This window comes from Cyprinodon variegatus, unplaced genomic scaffold, assembly GCF_000732505.1.
Source record: "Cyprinodon variegatus isolate N-32 unplaced genomic scaffold, C_variegatus-1.0 Scaffold89, whole genome shotgun sequence".
Classification (NCBI taxonomy): Eukaryota; Metazoa; Chordata; class Actinopteri; order Cyprinodontiformes; family Cyprinodontidae; genus Cyprinodon; species Cyprinodon variegatus.
Window position 1 is genome coordinate 982,023 of NW_015150542.1, and position 19,489 is coordinate 1,001,511.

The 19,489-nt window shown below is 38.9% G+C and overlaps 1 protein-coding gene across 1 annotated transcript in view; it reads right to left on the reverse strand.

Annotated features, from left to right (window-relative positions):
* Window positions 1-19,489, reverse strand: part of antxr2 (anthrax toxin receptor 2) — a 105,253-nt gene that overhangs the window by 54,441 nt on the left and 31,323 nt on the right. Inside the window, exons 11-16 of the mRNA XM_015373587.1 lie at window positions 17,297-17,375; window positions 15,075-15,170; window positions 8,080-8,130; window positions 7,010-7,099; window positions 4,589-4,759; window positions 3,508-3,588 (exon numbers count right to left, since the gene is read on the reverse strand). Of these exons, the coding sequence (XP_015229073.1) occupies window positions 3,508-3,588; window positions 4,589-4,759; window positions 7,010-7,099; window positions 8,080-8,130; window positions 15,075-15,170; window positions 17,297-17,375 (568 nt within the window). The remainder of the gene's footprint in view (window positions 1-3,507; window positions 3,589-4,588; window positions 4,760-7,009; window positions 7,100-8,079; window positions 8,131-15,074; window positions 15,171-17,296; window positions 17,376-19,489) is intronic.

The window sequence follows — 19,489 nt, forward strand, 5'->3', positions numbered from 1 at the left end:
TAGATACTGAGCGATGGGTGAGGAGGGGGGGCACACCCGGGTCCCCGTGCTGAACAGATGTCTGTGACAACCTGCTTCCTTACACCTGTATGAGTCCTTGTAACCCAGCGGATGGAAGCTGCTGAAAAATTCATGACCCTGGAGGTTTCCTGTCCGCCATCAAAGGCTCCCTTCCTCCCTCCATCCCTTCCTCCCTCCATCCCTCACTCTCTCTGGCATTGCTGTGCTCTCTGCCATCGACACCAAACCTGCAACAGGACAGCGCCGCCTTCTTCAGCTTTGTTCTGCCTCTCTCTGCTCAGACCACAACCAAAGGGGCAATGAGAGGCCCAGAGGAGAGGAGACCACCAACAGCACCACTACCATTCAAACTTAAGGGTTAAGCATGCAGTCCTTCTCCATGTTCAGTCAATAGGCTCTATGGACAACTCAACTACTTCCTGAACTTAAAGCAGCTCTTTTTTTCCCCCCTTTCTCTTTGTAACAGATGAACTGATGAATCCAGGTTTGCCTGACCTCAGTGTCCAACTGGCAGGGGAAGCCTACTGACATTAAAAACTCAGTAGTCTTCCTGTCTGTTCAGACTCGTAACATTGGGGATTTTAAAATAACTTTTTTCATTCATCTGATATTTTAGATCTGAAAACATGAAAATAAATAAAGTCAAAGTAAACTGATTTATAAATTCTTTGCACTATTGATCATATTTTTACTTTTTCATATATATTTATATTTTGTGTGAAAACTGATTTATTTAAATGATTTTCCCCTGTTTTCTAAAGTGAACTCCTAATTTTGTCTGTTTGGTTCTATCACTGGTTTCGGGTTGCCATAATGCCATTATCTTAAAGGAGAATCTGTGAATAAACTAATATAAATAAAACTGGATGAATGAATAATTGCTGTCCTGCTTTTTTAAAAAGCCAGCAGAATGTTTTCTCGGCTCCTGCTGAGCCATGGTGTCACTCCTGCGGCCTCCTCTGTCTGGTGGCCTCCAGAGTCTCTTGTCTACTGTCTTGATGACTAAAGTAAAAGTTGAAATTGTCTCAGAGATCAGAATAAAAATGGGAGCTAGCTGCTAGCTTGGCCTCTGTTAGCTGAGTGATCAGATCACTGGTTTTCCTGAACTGGAGGAAAATGTACATGTGGGATGATCATATATATCCATCACACCTAAAACAAAGGAATGTCTCCTTAAGCAAAACTTTTCTTTAAATAACAACAAAAGAAAAAAATAGGAACAGGAAGCACTCTATATTATTATATAAAAGCAGCTCTGGAGACGTGAAAAGCAGAAAAGCCTCACCATCTGATTTAAATTCTTGCTGTTTTATGCAGAAAGGTGCTTAAATTGCCTGTTTTTGGTATAGGTGATAAAAGAATGACAGAATGAAATGCAATCCTTTGACGTTGTCTCTATGCATCTTTTGCAAACCTAAGCTGTTTTTTCTGGAAGGAAAAAGGCTTTTCTAACCATGCTCCATAGCTTTCTAACTGCTGTATCCTAAACTTAAACATGTTCCCATTATAAAACATTTCCATCCTTCAATTTAACAGTTTACAAAATCCTATGGTTTGATCATTTATGATCCGATTTAGGAAAAGCACGGTGGCATGCTGAGTAACGCCTGCTACGCTGTCAGCTGCTAGATTCCCTCAAAGTTTCCTCTGTCTTTGCAGAGCTCAACCTTTTCCCACAGAAAAAAACGAATGGTCTTACATCATTCTCTGAACAAAACCCATATGGTTCCAGTTCTCAGATCCCTGACCTACACAGAACCACCCACCACAGAGAGGCAGTTCTGATTGTATCTTCTAGTTTGCGTGTCTGAAAGAGTCTGAGTTAGATAATGAGAGAAATGCTGGAAAAACTGCAAGGTTACGATTTTCTTTGGTTTGTTTTTAAACTGGCAGTATTTATTTCTGAATCATCAGATTTCCCTTTCCATAGCATCTATTCCTGGTTTTATGTGAGCAAATTTACATCCACAGCAGACTGTTTAGCTTGTTAGAGTGTGTACCATATTAGAGTTTCTAAAACATATTAAAACATCCGGTTAACTCTGACTTGATGGCGGTTCTTGTAACCACCTGAGGGGCGTTGGCTTTCTGTGTTTCAGTTTATTTCCTCCTCTGTTGCTCGAGTGAAGCCAAGAGTTTGACCATATTAGGCCATCCCTGTACTGCTTCCTTCTGTTAGGCTTTGCAGCTGTATCCGCCGCTCACTTCATCACACTGAGCTATAAACAACACAATGCACAAGATGACACAGAAGCTTCCTCTGCTTGGAGGCAGCTGTGTGAATCCATTCACAGCAATACAATAAAGCAATGACTCCTCATGTCTGCAACTGTAAACCAATTCACATAGAGGGACAGATATATCTGTTCAAACCACACAGAGAACAGAATATTCTGCCTTTAAATAGACAAAACCCTTAATAAATACTTAAATGGAAAGCAAATAAAATATATATATATCAATTGCTACATAAGGCTGTTCTTTATCAGGCAACAATGAGATTCTTACAAAAAGCAAAAGAATTTTACAGTATGTCTCCATGTATAAAGGTTATTATGTCCATGAAACTTTGTCAGAAATGAACCTGCTGAACCAGAGCAGGCTGAGTGTAAGAGAAACTTCAGTTAGAAAACATTGGCTGCAACTTTATAAAATATACAAGCTGCACGTTCAGTTTTTCTAGGTTTTTCAGCAAGACATCTCCATTTAAGGGCTGATTAGAAATATTAGGAAACAGATAATTAATGCATAAGGGTATAAAACCTATAGCCACCCTACATGTGATTTGAGAATGCATACCTGACATCTGCACCGGCCTTTCACAGAAAAAGCAAAACAAAACTACTGAGCAAGCCTTTAAGCAGATGAAGCTGTTTGCTCAGAACCGCAGACTGGGTATTGAAACTGTTAACCTCCCATCTATATTCTAATATGATACCTGTGCATCAAACTTGATAATGAATGTGTGCAAGGTTGGCTGTCCACTGTGGACACGATCCCCCACATCTTTGGATCCAGCTGAAATTACTAACAGTGCTTGAATCTAACATGTATCTGTACAGACAACAAAGAGGTTACTGGTACCATCACCCAGTTAATCAGCTGGTTACTATGGAGACCAAATATGAACCAGAGTAGAGCCATTGCTGAGCAAGAAATCCCACTGATGTGTTGGAAAAACCTTCAGCTTTTTAAGCATCAAGAGGTATGGCGTGTGATATTTCAAATATCTTTAAGATATCCTCTCAATAAAAAAAAAAAAAAAAAATTAAAACATTATTTTGGCAAAAAATATATAAAACGGCCAAGCCGTGGCACACCTACTCTATAAAATCTCTAATAAGGTTAATTTATTCAGGAGGAACAGATTTACTTTGCTGTTTGCCACCACAATATCTGCTGTATGATCAAATCTATCAGTTATTGTTACAAAACATTTCCAGGTTTTAATCAGGACGTTTTTTTTTTTTCTATCCACAGTCTTACCTGGTCTGAAGATGTTGGACGCATTAGGGAGACTCGGTCATACTGCCGACGCAACAAAGCCCACAAAGCATCGAGGCGACCCTGATGGTGCACAAACAGAAGGTTTAGGAGAAAATATGAGAACAGGAATTTAACTGAAAATATATACGGGAACCTTTCATTTAATACTATAGGTTGGAAGTAAACTCAGTTTGAAGTCAATTTTAGGCTTAAATCTGCATCCTCTTTGTTGGCTAATGTTAGCCTTCTTGTTTGAACATATCAGTAACAGTTCTATTAGAGAAACTGGGCCAATAATATCAACCAACATTTTTTTTCTTTCTTATAACAGTTTTTGTGTTTTGGGAAGGGTAGTCTTCCCAGTACCAATGATGCCATCCATAATTGTTAGTTATCTGGAGACAAGAGGCCTCTTAACCTGTGTGGTAGTCATTTTTACAGTGGGTATGGAAAACATAACAGTAATATTAATATAACATATCTGCCCATATTTCCATATAAGCATCCCTAGGCAAAACAACAGCACATAAGGCAGGAAACAAATGAGCTGCAGGTTTTTAAAGCGACATAAGATTGTCGCAACTAAAGCATCAAAGCAATTTCCCTAACATATAGCTGAATGAATGAAGCGCATCTAAGGAATTGTTTTTCAAATTCAATTTGTTTGTGATGCATTTACAGACCAAAACAGGCGGGAGTTCTAAGCTCTGTTGCATTTAAGGAAGAGAAAATCCTTTCTCCCTTGACCTGCTGATTGCTGATCAGAGCCCATTTCAGAAAAAACTAGTTGAATTTTGGCCAAATAATTGTTACTTTTAGAAAACATTTAAGGCAAAAGGACAAGAGTGAACACTTCTAACAGCCCTCTGGAAATTCAAACACAAATGAGTTTTAAGTATTAGATAAATGGTAATGCAGCTATTAGCTCTGTGAAGTCAATACAAAACAAAACTATAAAAGGATAACAACAGTTAAAAGAAGAATTTATTGATTTTTCCAGTTTTTTTAATGTATCTAGCTTTTCCTATTGAAGTTCTTTTTCATAAGAATGAGCATAATGTGATAAGAGGGAAACACATACCTTGATAGGAGTGTACCATTTGTTCTCAGACTGTCGGTTGCTGGAAGTTGGTTTAGGAGTTGGCCGTTTAATCATCGGCTCATCCACATTTTCTGGTATGGACACTTTTGCATTTTTCGCCTTCTCCAGTCTGGCCCCCTCTTCAGTCGAGCCCTTTTCTCCCCACCGTACCTAAACAGGAATGACGAAAACATAAAGGAGAGCTAAAACGGATACATATCAGATCTGGGAAAGTTAAATCTTTTCTGACCATCTTACAGTAGGATTTGAGGGTTTGTCCCCTCTCTCCTTTTCTCATTTCATTAAGTTCTCTTTTATATTTTGCTGTTTTGGAGTTAAGCTCCTCAGTCACTTTCTGTTCATCTGTTGCAGCTCAGGATATTTACCTATTTGTTTTCACAGCCAGTTGTCAGTTTGGGCAGAACCAACACCTGATTATTAATGAAAGTCTAACCTGAATGAGGATTCCAGAGTGTAAAATGGCTCTTCCCGTCAGCTTTAAGCTTAGTACACTACATCTGTTTGGTGAAAGAAGCTCTTTCATCAAAGAGGAAAACAAGTTTAGAAGGTTAGTATTTTAAACTTTTTTGGATTGAAAACATCAGCTTTTGCAGTAGTAACTCTCAGTGATTGTTCTCTTTCTGCATGACTACCAGCCTATTTCACTGTTCTGGAGGAACTTTAGTAAACTCTTCAGTTTATTGATATCTGTGTTTGTTTAAACCCAACCATCCTAGGCTCCAACCACAGCTGTGCAGATAAGGCTTCAGGCAGGCAGATGGCCTCACATTGACCAATGGTCTTAACTTTGCCTCATCTATCCAAACCGGGATGCTCCAGAAGTCTTTTAGTTATTTCAGATGCAACATCATTAAGCTCAGTCATGCTGTGCAAACTGAGAAATATAAGATTGCAATGGACTAGAGTCATTTACAAATTCCTCAAGCATTGTAGGGTTGAATTAATTTGGAGTTGTGAATGTTCTTACTATATAGATTAAATTGATGATGAGATGGCCTACAACCCTTACCATATAGATGGGAAGCATGCAGTTTTAGTGGTTGTAGCTTATCTAAGGTCTTGCTGATATCCCTGCAACTCATCATTGTCCTAATTCATACCCACAACTTCTAGACTTTTTACAAAATAAACTTACCGAAAGATGACAACTTAATAAATGCACTTTATGAGCTCTACTTTGTCGCAACTTTCCCTCATTAGTCCCAAGAAAGCATTAAGACCATTAAGAACTCTGGTCCAAAAAACTTCTTCCTCTGATTTGCTGTCAGAGTTGTGTGTGTGTGTGTGTGTGTGTGTGTGTGTGTGTGTGTGTGTGTGTGTGAGTGTGTGCATACTGTGTGTGTGTGCATACTGTGTGAGTCTGTGGATGGGAGTCTGTTTGTTAGTCAAGCTGTCCTGCTTTTTAATTGAAATCATCACATCTGCTCCAAGGAAGACAAAAAAAAAAAACACAGCCACATGAACAGGGAGAGGTGATTAATTAGTGACACATTTTCTAAGCTGTAGGTTAAGCCATGACAATATAGAACAGCTTCTCCGAATCATCTGCAGGGTGCATCCCAGCCCTGGTGCATCTTCAAGAAAACAAAGAGCCCTGTCATGAATAAAAGATGCATTCACATGTCGGGTCTCAGCGATCATTTAAAATATAGGCAGATGCAGAGTGGAGGTGGAGGTTCTCTCAGCATGGTGTCTTTAATGTGGATGCAAATATTAACAGAACCTTGTTTTTCCAGCCTCCAGAGGACATGATTGTGGATAGGAGGCTGTCTGCGTGAATTAGGCTGCTAAACATGCAAAGCAGAGGATGATACCCAACCCTGTAGCTCAGTGACACTCACAAAACCACAGTCAGGAGATAACTGATCCCAGAGGATTATGGCAAACCTGGAGAATGCCACAATCATCCAATGGGCTGAGAAACAGTAGATGATGAATTTTCAAGGCAGAAGACCTGGATTTTACCAGGAGGATTAAGAAATTAACACATCTACCCTTCAGCTCAGGAAGGGGGAAGCATGGAGTCAGCGAGGTGGACGTGTCAAGTTGACAGCAGCACTCAATCTTCCAACTGAACAGCGACTTGATCCAATCAGGACGAGATAGCAGGGCCTGTCATGTCAGAAGCATCAGCAGAATGACGAGGACAGCGGCGGGGAAGGCCAGCCCGCTGCTTTCCTCTAACTCAACCAACTTCCAACAACACGGAAAAGAGTCAACGTCAGCAGGTTTCCGGGGGAATCAGGACTGGACCCATCAGATAAGAGCCATGACCTCATCCGGATGATCTTTGAACAATCTTATTTCCTTATTCATAAAACATGTTTAAGCCTCTCTGCTGTAAAACAGAAAAAAATAAACGAACAAAAAGCAGTTTTAGGATGACGTTTCGGGTCTGACCTCCATGCGTTTGATTCCTCCAGCTCCTCTTCCTCCATAGTACGAGGCGTCCACCGTCGGCCACTTCTTCTTTGGCAGGGGCTCAGGTTCCTGGGAGAAGAATGTGGGAAACATGTTTCTCTAAAGGACATTATTAATAAGAACAGCTGCAGCTGTATGACAATAAGAAGGAAGTAGAAGATATTCATCATTATTGTTTCAGTTCACCAGGAAGGAAGACACACTTAAGATGTTTTTTCCCACCATGCATTCAGTCAGCATGGTTCAGGGAACTGCAAAAGCCTCATATTAAAAATTGGTCTAAAAAATATTCCTAATTTTGCCTCTGAAATGTTTACACTTCAGCTAACAATTAGCAAAGGCATCACAATAAATTAATCTTTTATCGCAGTAATATATTGTAAAACTGCAGAGTTATGTAATTTAATAGCAACATTCTTTGGGTCTGTGAAAAAGATGGTCCCATATCATTATCTATCCTCTACCATACCATACTGTACAAGGCAATCAAATTATATTTTTAACATATTTTCTCTTCCTGATCACACATTGTTTTTATTGGTGTAAATATTGCTTTGATTGTGAGTAATGGAGAGTAAAGGCAAGTAGCCAGTTTATCAATGCCTTTTCCTTATTTAGAATTTTAAAAATGCCCTATTAAAATGAACATTAACCACCAAATGCATTTAGTGAACCTTTTATTAAATTTTTTGTTATCTTTAATTTTTATCAGTTTACTCCAATGTATTAAACATATATTTTATATATACATTTATTTTCACTGCTGTTGCTCAAAAGAAATGATCTTAAAAATTAGAAATGAATAAAATTAGTTTTCTTTTCTAAGTTCTGCTAAATAAAATTTTATTCTCACTCAAGATGAAATGACAGATTTGTTTTTTACCATTCCTTTCAATCTGCTCATCCTCACAAAATAATAAAGATAATTTAACAAAGTGGCCTGTTTTCTAATAAAAAAGAATTGATATATGCAGCTCAGAGGAACCTAATCTGCATTGCTGACATTGTGTTGTTGTCTGATTGCAACAACACAGCAGTGACATACTCACAGGTGGAGGGGGGCGAGAAGGTGGAGGAGGCGGCGGTGGGTCTTTGATGACCTGAATAAACAGAAAAAGAAAAAAAAACAAAAGCTGGTCAGCAGGAGGACATGCGCTCAAACCTTATCAAGACAGACGAGGCTGACAGGGTCGGTTCGTGACAGGTGACACAGCCTAACAGAGACATCCCTGAGCTCAACTCACGATGGCGACACCATCGCTGCCAGCCTCACAAGCAACAACTGCTGCCCTATCGCCCAGCTGACTACTGATTACAAGGATCCTGCTTGTAAACCAACATCAGGGGCCCCCTGTGCAAAATAAAGAAAAGCTGAAAATCAACTTGTTGACAGGATAGTCTTTGGGGTGAGCTCTGTAGCCTGTTTAACTCCTAATTAATTGGATGGGGTTCAGCGCTCCGAAGCGATCCCCCCAATCATAAAGTCCTAAGGAGTTAATTAGCTCCAATGAGATGCGAAGAAGGAGGCGCGGGCGCAGATCCAAGTGCTGTCTGCAGGGAATGAGTGGCGGCAAAAAGAAAAAAAAAATTACTAAAACACATCCACACACAGATTTCCATGACACAGCTTACTGACAGCAGAGTGACCGGCCTGGAGGCGGTCTCCGTGACAACGTGGACTGACAAGGCACCTGAGGAGCAGGTTGTCCACAATGTGATTCCACTCAGGGACAAGATGCCTGGACTGGGTTTTTTAGACATGCATGGCAAAGCAAAGAGGAGCCTGACGGTGACATTTGTCAGGTGTCACTCAGACGTTTCACATACTGATGTCCATCGGTTGCTGAAAACAAAGCCAGCACTCACTTAAAGGTAACACGGCCGTAAAAAAGACACAGGATGGGACCTCCTGTTTTTTTGGGGGTTTTTTTTGGACATAACAGACAAAACCCACAACTCTGATTAAACTGTTGACGAGTTGTCTTTTTAAACTGTAAAATTTAAACAAGGATTTCAAATCAGCCATGGATTAGAGGGTGTGGTCCAAAGGTTTTTAGGTCAAGATTCGAACCCAACCTGTAAACCTTTGCTACTTTTCATTTTCTCCTTTTTCCTCCACTCATTTCTTGTTTATCAACTGTCAAAAAAAGGCCACATAAGCCAGAAAAGAAAAACCTAAAGCCTACCTTTCAATAAACGCTAGGAAGGAAACTGACACAGCCTTAAAAAACATTTGATGCACAGATCCGATACCTGGATCGGAAATCTGAGATCCAGTCCTGTGCACATTACATAGAACTGTAATTTCTTTCTTTTTGCGGCTTATTTATTAATATGTTATATTAATTACGTTTATATATGTGTTAATTTGTTACCTTTTTTGAAGAACGTTTATCTCAAGACTAAAGCCTTCACTAACATAGCAAGATATAAAGTTAATTAATTCAACAGTTCAATAGGAGCGGTATCGGATATCAGCCAGGGCGCTCAGCCCAGGAATCGCTATAGGATTGGAGCGGCAGGAGCCGTGTGTAATTAAATCTGGACATAACATCAGCTGTCCTGTTGTTTGGTTCAGAGGTTTGTTAGAGAACATAAGTTAAAAAAAACAGCATCACAAAGACCAAGGAACACAGCAAAGAATTTAGGAAGAAAATAATCAATGGTGTGACTTTTTTCCACAGGGCACTGTTGTCATTCATTCATCCCATCAAAGCTGTGGATCAACGTTTCAATGGGAGAATCTGCTGATTGAACTATCGGGACTGAAAACTGAAAAACTTTACTTTATGATAAAGCAGTAAGAAAACCCATGCAAAACTTTCTTTCAATTATGCCAAAAGCCACAAACGGGGAGAAGAAGGTGTTATGGTCTGAAGCAACAAAGATTTTAAACTTCTTTTTTTTTCCATCAGGATGCCAAACATTGTAACATTGCACATAGCCTTGAACACAGCATTTAAACTGTAAAACATGGAGATGGCAGTGTCATGATGCACGAACAGTGAATGTCCTCAGAGTTCATTGGAGGGGAAGGCAAATACAAACATTCCACACCTTTCAGATCTGCATTTGATAAGGAGGACCATATCAGAAAATAAGCTCCAACCTCATTTATTCACAACTCTAATCAGTGTTTTAGGTGGAAGTTATAAAATATGGACTGCTTTTAGAGCTAATAAAACTTAATCTAAAGCCGAAGCATAATGTGTTTGAAGTGGTATCATTAGAAGGAAGTATTTACAAAAGTCTCATTAGCAAGTAAGCAAAGGTCATTTATATCCAGTTTTCCACCCAGACACCGCTGTAAAGAAATCTCCATGCATTGCTCCATTTTTACACAGTTATGGACTTTAGCACCAAACACAATAATTACTGAGCGCACATCTCAGCTTAAGGTGAGAGAGCACCGTCTGGCTCATTAGTCATCAGAGACAGATAGTAAAGTCAGAGATGGTTTTGCATTTGCTAAAGTGGTTTTGGAGGGAAAAGGGAGCAATGTAATTATGGCCTATCATAGATCTGAACAGCTGTTACGTTCCTGGCTAAGCTCGGAGATATCGTCGGTATCCCCTGCACCGTCAGTGCCGCAGTGTTGTCATTAGAATAATGAAAAACTATCAATTAGGGTTAATTAATTTCTCTTTGACACACAACTGGCTGCACACAAATCCTGCAGAGGTCTACAGATGACCTCTCCATACGCTGATTAACAGCATTCCAGCCACACCTTACGGTGACGGGATTATCTCTTTTTATTAAGTAATTATGCAGCAGATTTCCTGCACATGTTGTGGGCTAAATAAAGCATTACACAAACGGCGGAGCTCTGCTGCTCTTTTCCCAGCAACCTGACGGACAGATGTGAGCTCTCTGCAGCACGGTGGCGTAATTAAAAACTAAACCGTGGGATGCTTAGCCATCTGACACCAGCCCCAGCGGCTCGCCACCACAGCATCCGCACCGCAGGGAATCAGACCGATCAGAAGCACTCAGGGTACTATCCACATATGGCTGTCTCTGGGAACTTCCAACTGGGCTCAAAAATCTGCTTGCTCCCAAACCTAAGCTCAAACGATGTTGTGTGAAGCTGCTTCAGGAGGGTTATTTTGATGAATCGGTGGCTGGCACCATATTGAAAAATTATTTAGACTAAATCAAAGAAACATAGGTTTTCATTACTGTGCTGACATAACATACAGCTTATTAAATAAAAGACCACAGAGTATTTAGAAATGATCGACATATAAGGCTCCAAATGAGTTGAAAAGGTTTCCAAATTTGGAGCAATTCTTTGGTAATTTAGATAAATTCTCTTGCATTTCAAAATTCCATCTCCAATCCTTTGATTTAAACAAAGGCAATGCCGTGCAGGGCTTAATTTCCAAACAAATGATAAACAAAGAAATTACCACTCCACAGCTTGTCTGACCTCTCGTCTGGCATCAGGCCATGCAGATAGAGGCACAGGAAGAGTGGGATTGTGGGAGAGAAGTTTGTGTGTGCGCGCGTGGCCTCATCGCCTCATCCCGACTGCTGAAGCCTGGCAGACTGGGGGTTTAAATATTAACAAGCCACACATGGCCCTCCTCTTCTGCCGCGTCCCTCGATGGAAGGCAACAGCAGCTCTCTCCACCAAGACAAACACGTCCACGGCCAGACATGCTGCAGGGGGTTTACATTTTAATGCCTTTGTTGGTTTTCCAAAATATGCTTCCATCTCATCCTGGATGGGATCCCTTCAGGTCCACAAAGCCAGGTGACGTCTATCATTTCAGGGGTGAGTGAGGTGAGTGATGGGGCAGGCTGTGTGGGGCTAAAATTGCCTTCATCAGGTCTCAGCAGAAAAAGCCTCGGAGAGAGAGATGGTGCACACCATCTGTAGCCTCTCTCTCATAGCCCCAAACGATAATCTGTTGTGGATTTATATAATTGGTTAAGTGGGTGAGAATTGTTTTATAAAGGGGCGCAGGCAGGGAGAGGGATTTTAAAACAGTAGTTTTAATGAATGCTTAGGACTAAACAAACAATATGTCGCCATGGGACCTAGCATCTGGCATAGTGTAGTTTTCTTTTACAGCCTTTTTAACCTCCACTCAAGGAAAGTCATATTTTTTCTTTAACCAGCACTGTTATATCCGCAGTTAGAACCAGGCTGACCTATAGAAAGAGCAGCCTTTAGTTTTGCATGTTAAATTTCAGGTTAAAACAGTTTAAAGGAAACAATATTCTATCCATTAAATTTTTCGTCACGCTTATCCCTGGACAGGTCACCAGTCTATCACAGAGCAACACAGGGACAAACAGGACAAACAACCATTCTTGGACACACTCAAACCTAAGGAGAATTTAGAGAAGCCAATTAACCTAACAGTCATGTTTTTGGACTGTGGGAGGAAGCCGGAGTAACCGGAGAGAAACCATGCATGTTCAGGGAGAATATGCAAACTCCATGCAGAAAGAACCGGAACCTTCTTGTTGCAAGGCAGCAGTGCTACCCACTGCCCCACTGTGCAGCCCCAAAACAATATTCAGTTCTAAGAAAACAACTGTCCAATTAGAAATTCTGAATTTCACAAAAGAGGAAGCCCAAGATCAATCAAGTTCATTATTTCTTAAAGGTCCTATAAATAGGGTTGTCACGTTACTAAACTTTTCAACTCGATACCGATACTAAGGAAAATATTAAATACTCGATACCATTTTCGATACCACAAGGATAAAAACAAAGACTCCAAAATTCTACAGAAATATTTTCATTAATAAATAAAATACAATAAATAAATACAATAAAGGTTGTATGCTGTGCACAATATTAAACAAGCTTGATAAAAAACGTATAAAATTAAAATTAAGTGTCCCTTCCTTGGCTATGCTTTGAACACATAATAATGACACCAACCAAACCGGTTAAGAAACAAAAATAATTCTCAGCAGCTGCACCTCTTATCAAAAAAGTCTGAAACTGAAAAGTGCACAGAATTATTCAATCACACAGTGTTCTGATTGTGCATTGTCCTCTATTCTGCACTTTAGATGAATGACTGTTTAGGTGCCACTGATGGTGGCACTGTATTGATACTTTTAAAAATGAGTATTGTATCCGATACTTTTGACAACCCTACCTATAAATTAACAATAAATGTTTTTTCCTCAGCTACTGCTGTGATAATAAAGGACCTTATAATAAAGATCATTTTTAGTGTGATGTATTGCTACTGAAAGCCTAACCTTTTTAATATATTTGGTATATACATTTTAATAAAGACCATTAACCTTTAATTTTCCCCTGTTCTTCCTCTTTGGTAAATTAGTTTTATTCTGTTGTACCACAGGGGTGTGTCTTTGACCTCCCAGAGTTTCCTTTTACACACCCTCTCTCAGCCGGTCTAATCAGAGCTGTGATACTGTGCAACATTTACACCAGATCAAATGTTGACATTCAAGTAAGCTTCACTAAATGCACAGGTTTTCATTTTGGCAATAAAGATCTAGATCATGTAGATTTTTCTAAAATTAGTAATTGATAAGCAAGTCTGGCTAGTTGCTCTAATTTTCTTTTTCTGCTGTCACTGTAGAGTCCTTTAACAGGACTGAGTCAAAGCTTTCAAATTTATGAAATTTAAGAAGCAAGGCTGAAAAGTTAAATTCTTGCAATAGAACTTTTTGTTTTTGTTATCAAAGACATCTTCAGCTCTAATATGAGGAGATTTATAGGCTTTCCAGCAGGTTCAGGATCACCTCTTACTGTAGGTCTCCTTTTAAGTTAAACATTCCCAGCTATTCCACCATGATCCAACCGGGAATCCTTTTGGTTCAAAGTCTAAGAACCCTCAGATGGCTCCTTGAATGAGGAAGAGCAGCAGCAGCTCTGCTCTAGATACCAATTTATGAAATCAAATTTGGAGAAAAATAAATTAGGATGTTGTCTTTAGTGAATAGTCATAAAGTAAAATAAGTAAAATAAGTAAGCAAAACTATAACTAAAATCAAGGTTTTAATTGATCTTCATTTAAGCTCTAATACTTATTTGAGGATATGAGGACGAAACTAAAGTAACTTAACTTTCCTCAGTAGGGTGATTGTGTTGTACATCTGAACTAATGTAACTATTTGGTCTTATGTTGTAAAACGTGACTAACCTGGTCGGAAGTTACCATATTAAAACATTTTAAAGAAAAATGTCATTAGTATTGTTAAATAATAAAAATAATAATAAAAGAACAAAGTGAAAGCCAATGGAAGAGTTGCTAAAATTCAAATGTACTGATAAGATCATGAAATTTGAGTTTTTACTGGAACAGGAACAGATTTAACTGGATTACACAATTAAAAATCTCTGGTATTACTATTAATCACGTCTGCCCCTGGGAAGAACCAGTGTGGGATTGTATAAACAGAAACTTCAGCAACCGCCACTCGAATGTTATACGTTCTAATCCATGCCTTGGTTTATTTTTCTGTCTGTTTGCATAAAGTAAATTTATCAGAGCAGGAAAGGCGTGCTTGGTGAAACAGCCACCATCAAGTGATCTACAGGATGTGGTTTCTTCACTTCTTTTCTGAGGCTGCTAAACCATTGCGGTTTCACAAGGTAAAAGGCTGAGCAGATATACAACATACTGCTGCAGAATATTGCAATAAACCATACAGAAGATGCACCAAATCAAACAGCTCGCATTAGTTTAACCTTAACTCTCCCACTTAACGTTTTTAGTTTGGTTATGTTTTACAGCCACAAGACCAAAGTACTTAACATGTATTTAACTATTTATGTGCTTTCGTATAATAAGGGATTGACTAGATTATAGAGGAAGTTTGTAGGTGTTAAGATAAAAAAGAGCCTCTGGAAGTTTCCTCACATCTGTTATTGCTTTAAATAGATTAAGTAACTATGAAGGAAATTTATTTTCAACGTGAAACAGAAATTCCTGTTTTTAGCTGGTTTATTAGTATGTGATCAAAACAGACTTACTATCATTCTGTGTGCATAAATAAACCACAGTGGTAAACCAATGAGAGCATTGGTTAGGAGCAGACTCACCACTGTGCAGCAGAGAGGCCAGAACCACCACATCAGGGCTAGAGCCACAAGCGCCAGCAACACCAGGATGACTATAATAACAATTGAACCATCTGACTGAAAGAGAAAAAGACAAAAAAACATATTGTCAAAATACAGAACTTGACTTGTAATACCACAAAATATATATTATTAGGGAGAAAAGAAATCAAGATTAAAAATTTACATTTATATCAGAGAAAGGGAAACATTAATAAACCAAACTGAAATTAATGAAGCCTAGGAGGAAGTTCAACTAAAAAACTAAACTACCTGCCCTGATTATCAGAGGATCACCTGCCTCTGACACAAACCAATCAGCTTTAAACCGAACCTTCACGAAGCCCAATCAGCATCCAGAGTTCATTTTAAAAGGTTTTCAGGTTCACGACTCCACCTGCTACCCAGCCAGTGCAAGCAGTGGTTGCGCCGTGTCTGATTTTGCCTCAGATAACCCCAATTCAGCCCACCTCCACCCCCTTCTCCAACATCATAGCTAAGCTGCATTGTCATTTTTCAATTCGAAATGTCAGCTTCAAACTCAACGCTAATTTTGAATTGAAAAAGCTTCCTGAATGGGAAGCAAAACATCTTCCATCTTGGAAACCAAGTCCAGTGAATTATGTTTTAAATCTTTTGGAATAACAGGTATGTGAAAACATTGTAGGAGGAATGCTGTAGAGCAGGGGTGGGCAATTCCAGTTCCTGGGGGCCGGTATCCTGCAACTTTTAGATCCATCCTTGCTCCACACACCTGAATTAAATGGCTCGGTTACCTCCTTAGTATGCAGTCACTTCCTCCAGAGTTCTCTCAATCATCTAATTATTTAATTCTGGTGTGCTGGACCAAAGACAGATCTAAAAGTTGCAGGGTAGCGGCCCTCAGGAACTGGAATTGCCCACCCCTGCTGTAGAGGATGGATGGAAAGGAGAGGATACACAATTGAATGCTAGAACCAAATGTACCATCTATTAAAGGAGACCATATTATCTGGCATTAGCAGCTGAGCCAATGCTCCACTCCCGCCTTGTTGTCTACCTCAACACATCTAGAGAGTTTGTGTGTGGAACTAAGTGTAACATTCTGTAGCTAAAGCATTACCCCCCACTATCACTAAAATCTGCTTTTAAGGGACATAAACGTTTCTACAATGAAAAAAAATGATTGACCAAAATTTGTGTTGGTGTTTGTGTGTTTAAACAGCAAAAACATATGTTGCTTTCTTGGTACTTAACTTAACAATTCTAATAAAAACAAAGTCAAGTTGAATGTAAATATTTGTACCAGAAAAAATATAGCTAGAGTACAAATCAAACAGGATAAGTATTCCAAAACACTGCAACAGCTGTTTTTTAGAGAGATGTGCTGAAATTTGTTCAAACTTTTTTATTCTGTAGTATGTGGATCTAATTAAACACATCTTAACACAATCATTTCTAAGTGGCTTGGTCATAGTATAACTTATCCATCCAGCAATGGAATCTGAATAAAATCACATTGGGATGCATACTGAAAGGTTATAGCTACAACTTTTTCATTCATAATTAAAATAATTAATCCACAGAACGTTTATTTTTACTACAAAAAAAAAATTTATAAAAATGTTTGTTTTCTGAATTTTGAAAGGTCCAAAATTTATACAAATTTACTCTGGTTATGATGCTTTGATTATAAACAGTGATTTGCCTCCATGTTATGAATCCTGGCGTACCATAAAGAATAAATTATGAACAGTTTAGTTTGTGCATTCAAGTCGTTGCTCATAGGAAGACGTTACTTGGATGTAACGGAATATCTTCAGAACAGCTCCAAATGACACAAAACTCATATGGGTGAGTAGAACATGATGTAATAACGTAAAATCAAGGGCCCAATGTAAAAAACGGCGTTCCCCTTTAAGGAGGCAAAGGGGCTCAGAAGCCATGCAGCAGTTGCGACGTCCCTTCTCAACAGGTAAGTTAAATGTTTCCTAATGCCAGCCAAAGATTATTATTAGCTTTGTCAGACCTGGCAATCTGCTCGCAAACAGTACAATGAAAGTATGAATAAGAGCTAGTGAGCACGAGTGCGCCACCTACTGACCAGGAGGAGATTAAATTGTATCTCCTTTACTATTCTTCTTGCACTTTCAAGATGTTTTGGGGATTTTTTTGGTACGTAAATAATTTTTAAATTGGTTGGACTAAAAATGATCCAGACTCACACATGAAGATGCAGTGATGGTGAAGGCATTAGAGATGAAAGTTTTTCCACTGTTGAGGCTGATAAGAACGTCCATAGTCCTGAAAACAAAAACAAAAGGTTTATTTGTGAGTGTCATTTAAAAAAGGCCAAATGATAATGGCTCAAATCTGGTTTGGAAAGATGGATTTTTGAATGGAATTTTGAGAATAATGGATTTTCAATAAAACACCAATATAAGATGAAAACAGTTTTCAATTTTCAATATTTCACAGTGTGTGAAAACACTACATGCCATTTTAATGATTAATTTGTTTTCTTTCCATCAACGCCAAACTTTTAAGTATACTGTCATCAAAACAAAAGTTACGTTAAAAATAGATGAAATCCACCTAGGAAATAGACATAGTTTTCAAAGCTGGACAAAGAAAAGAAAAAGAATAAAACAGGTGATGAGACGTGAAGGGAGGAATCTTCTCATCCTCCCAGACATCAGGGTGTTTGGTTGAACCAACCTGACTTTCAGTAACAAGCCCTGTGAACACCTATGACTTATTTAGAGGCAGAAACGCAGAGGCCGAAATGGGCGCAATTAAAACCCTAATGATGAACGGCACCGCAATTTCCATATGTCTGTTACGCCCAATCCAATTATGGCAGGTTTAATGAGAACTTGGGATGTGGAGCAAGGGAAACGCTGGAACCCCCCCTCCCAGCCCTCACCCCAACATAAAACAGCAACGAGGAGAGAAAGAAGCCTGCGGACTGGTATTGTGTGTGAGGTGCCAGCTGTGAGCGTGTGGCTGTGTACAGGGGAGGCCTGCATTAAAACCGCTGCTGTGGAATAATAAACAGAGTGCTCTGTTTGCTGTGGATTTAGCCTGAGGCACAGCCTTGGGCCACTGATTCTCCTGTGGTTCAGAACAGATGAGCAACCAGAGCATGTGTCCATTACTATGCAGAGTATGGTAAATATTCTGAAGTGACTTCTTTGCACCTTACCTTGTTTGCAACACTAAATATTTAAGATGCAGGTCAAAGAACTTTGGTACAGGATGCAATCTGACAAGTAGTCAAACTTGTTGATTAACCTGGATATCAGTTTAACCATTTCCGTTATAAACTTGGTTGAATTCATTATTTCTCTTTCATTATCTTTGTTACCAATTTTTTTTTTTTTTGTTGAGAGGGAGACCATGTGATATTAGAAAAGCATTCAGATGCAACATTATTTACAATCGCTAGGGTCAGATTTACAAGAATGAAGTCCCCTGGGAAGGGTTTTTTGGGACCTCATCCACCAGAATGTTTTTCTAATGCAAATTCCAGGTAAACATACACATTAGTGGGTACGATTTGATGCATGTTTGGTTTAAAACATTTACCAGATGGCTCTATGTTGCTCCTAAACTTCAGGATAGATACAACCTCATATTAAAATGAACTATAATACATTTGCTGTATTGTTTATTCTGTTTAATTTTCTCAAAATCCAACAGTGTTATTTTTGCAAGGCATGATTTCATTAAAAAACCCAACAACAATGAAATCTCTGTAAGGTGACTAGCAGTCAGTGCCTTGCCTTCTCCCTACTGTAAGATTTTTTTAAAGTCTGACTCAGGCAGTCCTGATTTCCATTGTGATAAACTCACTATTCACATTTTCCATCATAATGTTTCCTATAATGTCCATGAGTTTTCAGTAAATCATAAATAACATGAGAGCCCAGAGGGCTATGAAAGGAAATCCGACTGGTTGTATAATATAAATTTGGGCCTGTAAAGAATGAATATCTGGCAAGATATCAAGCAAAGAAATCAAGCAAATATTGCAGCTACTGTATTTAGTGTTTGGTGCGTTATCCTGGTGATACTGTGATGAACATTATAGCTTTGTCCAAAGGTAATAAAGGATACATTAAAAGAAAAATAAGAGGGTAAAACTACAATAAAAACAAATGCATACTAAAAAGTGTATCTTAATTTTTCAAGGTCACTTATGCAGTTTTGAAACACCGGATATTTACAATAAGAACCATCAAACTACCCATCCCTCCATCATCTATCTATTCATCTATCCCTCCATCCAGCCATCCCTCCATCATTTCTCTATCTATTTATCTTACTATCCATCCATCGGTCCATCCAACTTTTATCCATCCATCCATCTGTCAATCCAACATTTATCCATCCATCATCCATCCATCCATCCATCC